Here is a 1,506-nt window from a genome sequence, read left to right on the forward strand (position 1 = left end):
GAGGTGGTGGGCTGCTTCACACCTCAGAGCCGGCGGATGCGTGAGGTGGGCGCGGGCCTGGGCGGACGGGAGCAGAGGGCCCCCGTCCGGACACCCCCCCCGCCTCGGCTACCCCGGGCCCCGCTAACCCCGGCACCCTCTCATCCAGCTGCCCCTCACAACCGATGCGCTCACCTTTGCCGAAGTGTCCAAAGACCCCAAGGGCCTGGAGTGGCTGTGGAGCCCCCAGGTGGTGGGGCTGTACAGCAGGCTGCTGCAGCGCTGTGAGCTGAACCGGCACACCACAGAAGCGGCCGCAGGGGCGCTGCAGAACATCACTGCCGGCGACCGCAGGGTCAGTGGGCCCTGGCCCCCGCTCCTTCCTGTGCTGGGCTGGACACCAGGACGCAGCGGGAGCCACTCCCCAGGAGTCTGGGGAGGGAGGACTGGGACTCAGAATGAGGCGCACGCTTTGCCCAAGCTCAGAACCCTGAGCTTACTCCACTTCTAGAGGCCTGAGCAGAGGGTCTGCCTGGACAGGCCTGGCCCAGGGAGGACAGAGCTGAGCAGTGGCTCCAAGCGAGGGCGCAGCCCTGTGCTTCGCCCCAGGGCAGGGCGGCCTGGGCGCTGCCGGGGCCTCACCTCCCCCTGGCCTCCCCTCTGCAGTGGGCGGGTGTGCTGAGCCGCCTGGCCCTGGAGCAGGAGCGCATCCTGAACCCCCTTCTGGACCGGGTACGGACTGCTGACCATCACCAGCTGCGCTCGCTCACAGGCCTCATCCGAAACCTGTCTCGCAACGCCAGGAACAAGGATGAGATGTGTGAGTCGGGCCGTGCCCAGCCAGCCCTGTGGTTCTCCCTCATCATCTGGCTTCTTGGTACAGGCTGGGTGGAGGAAGGCAGGGACATCAGCTGGGGGGGGGCGGAGGGGAGGGGCACCCAGGAGCCCAGGGTCACTGACCTGGCCCTCCTGGCAGCCACCAAGGTGGTGAGCCACCTGATCGAGAAGCTTCCGGGCAGTGTGGGTGAGAAGTATCCTCCAGCCGAGGTGCTGGTCAACATCATAGCCGTGCTCAACAACCTGGTGGTGGCCAGTCCCATCGCCGCCCGCGACCTGCTCTACTTTGATGGTCTCCGAAAACTCGTCTTCATCAAGAAGAAGCGAGACAGGTGAGGGATGACCCGACCCCAGGCAGCCTGGCTGGGGCCCCCGCTGCCCAGGCTGCCCCCAGTCCTGACCCCCAGCCTCTGGACTTCCCCAGCCCTGACAGTGAGAAGTCCTCCCGGGCAGCCTCCAGCCTCTTGGCCAACCTGTGGCAGTACAGCAAACTCCATCGAGACTTCCGGGCAGTACGTGCTGCAGGGCTCAAGCCTCAGGGCCTGTGGGACAGGGCACGGGAAGTCTAGGGAGGGACCCAGAAGCCAGGATGGAGTGGGAGTCAGGGCCATGGGGCAAGGGCCGAGGCCACGCCCAGCACGGGGGGGGAGGGGGAGGGGGAGGGCCGAGGGAAGGAGTCAACCGAGTAAA

General features: G+C 67.1%; 1 protein-coding gene across 1 annotated transcript in view; it reads left to right on the forward strand.

The window, feature by feature from the left end:
• Positions 1-1,385, forward strand: part of Pkp3 (plakophilin 3) — a 23,121-nt gene extending 21,736 nt beyond the window's left edge. Inside the window, exons 10-14 of the mRNA XM_013033341.1 lie at positions 4-45; positions 149-334; positions 646-799; positions 956-1,148; positions 1,241-1,385. Of these exons, the coding sequence (XP_012888795.1) occupies positions 4-45; positions 149-334; positions 646-799; positions 956-1,148; positions 1,241-1,385 (720 nt within the window). The remainder of the gene's footprint in view (positions 1-3; positions 46-148; positions 335-645; positions 800-955; positions 1,149-1,240) is intronic.
• Positions 1,386-1,506: the final 121 nt, after the last annotated feature.

This window comes from Dipodomys ordii, unplaced genomic scaffold (assembly GCF_000151885.1).
Source record: "Dipodomys ordii isolate 6190 unplaced genomic scaffold, Dord_2.0 Scaffold166, whole genome shotgun sequence".
In the NCBI taxonomy this organism is placed as follows: domain Eukaryota; kingdom Metazoa; phylum Chordata; class Mammalia; order Rodentia; family Heteromyidae; genus Dipodomys; species Dipodomys ordii.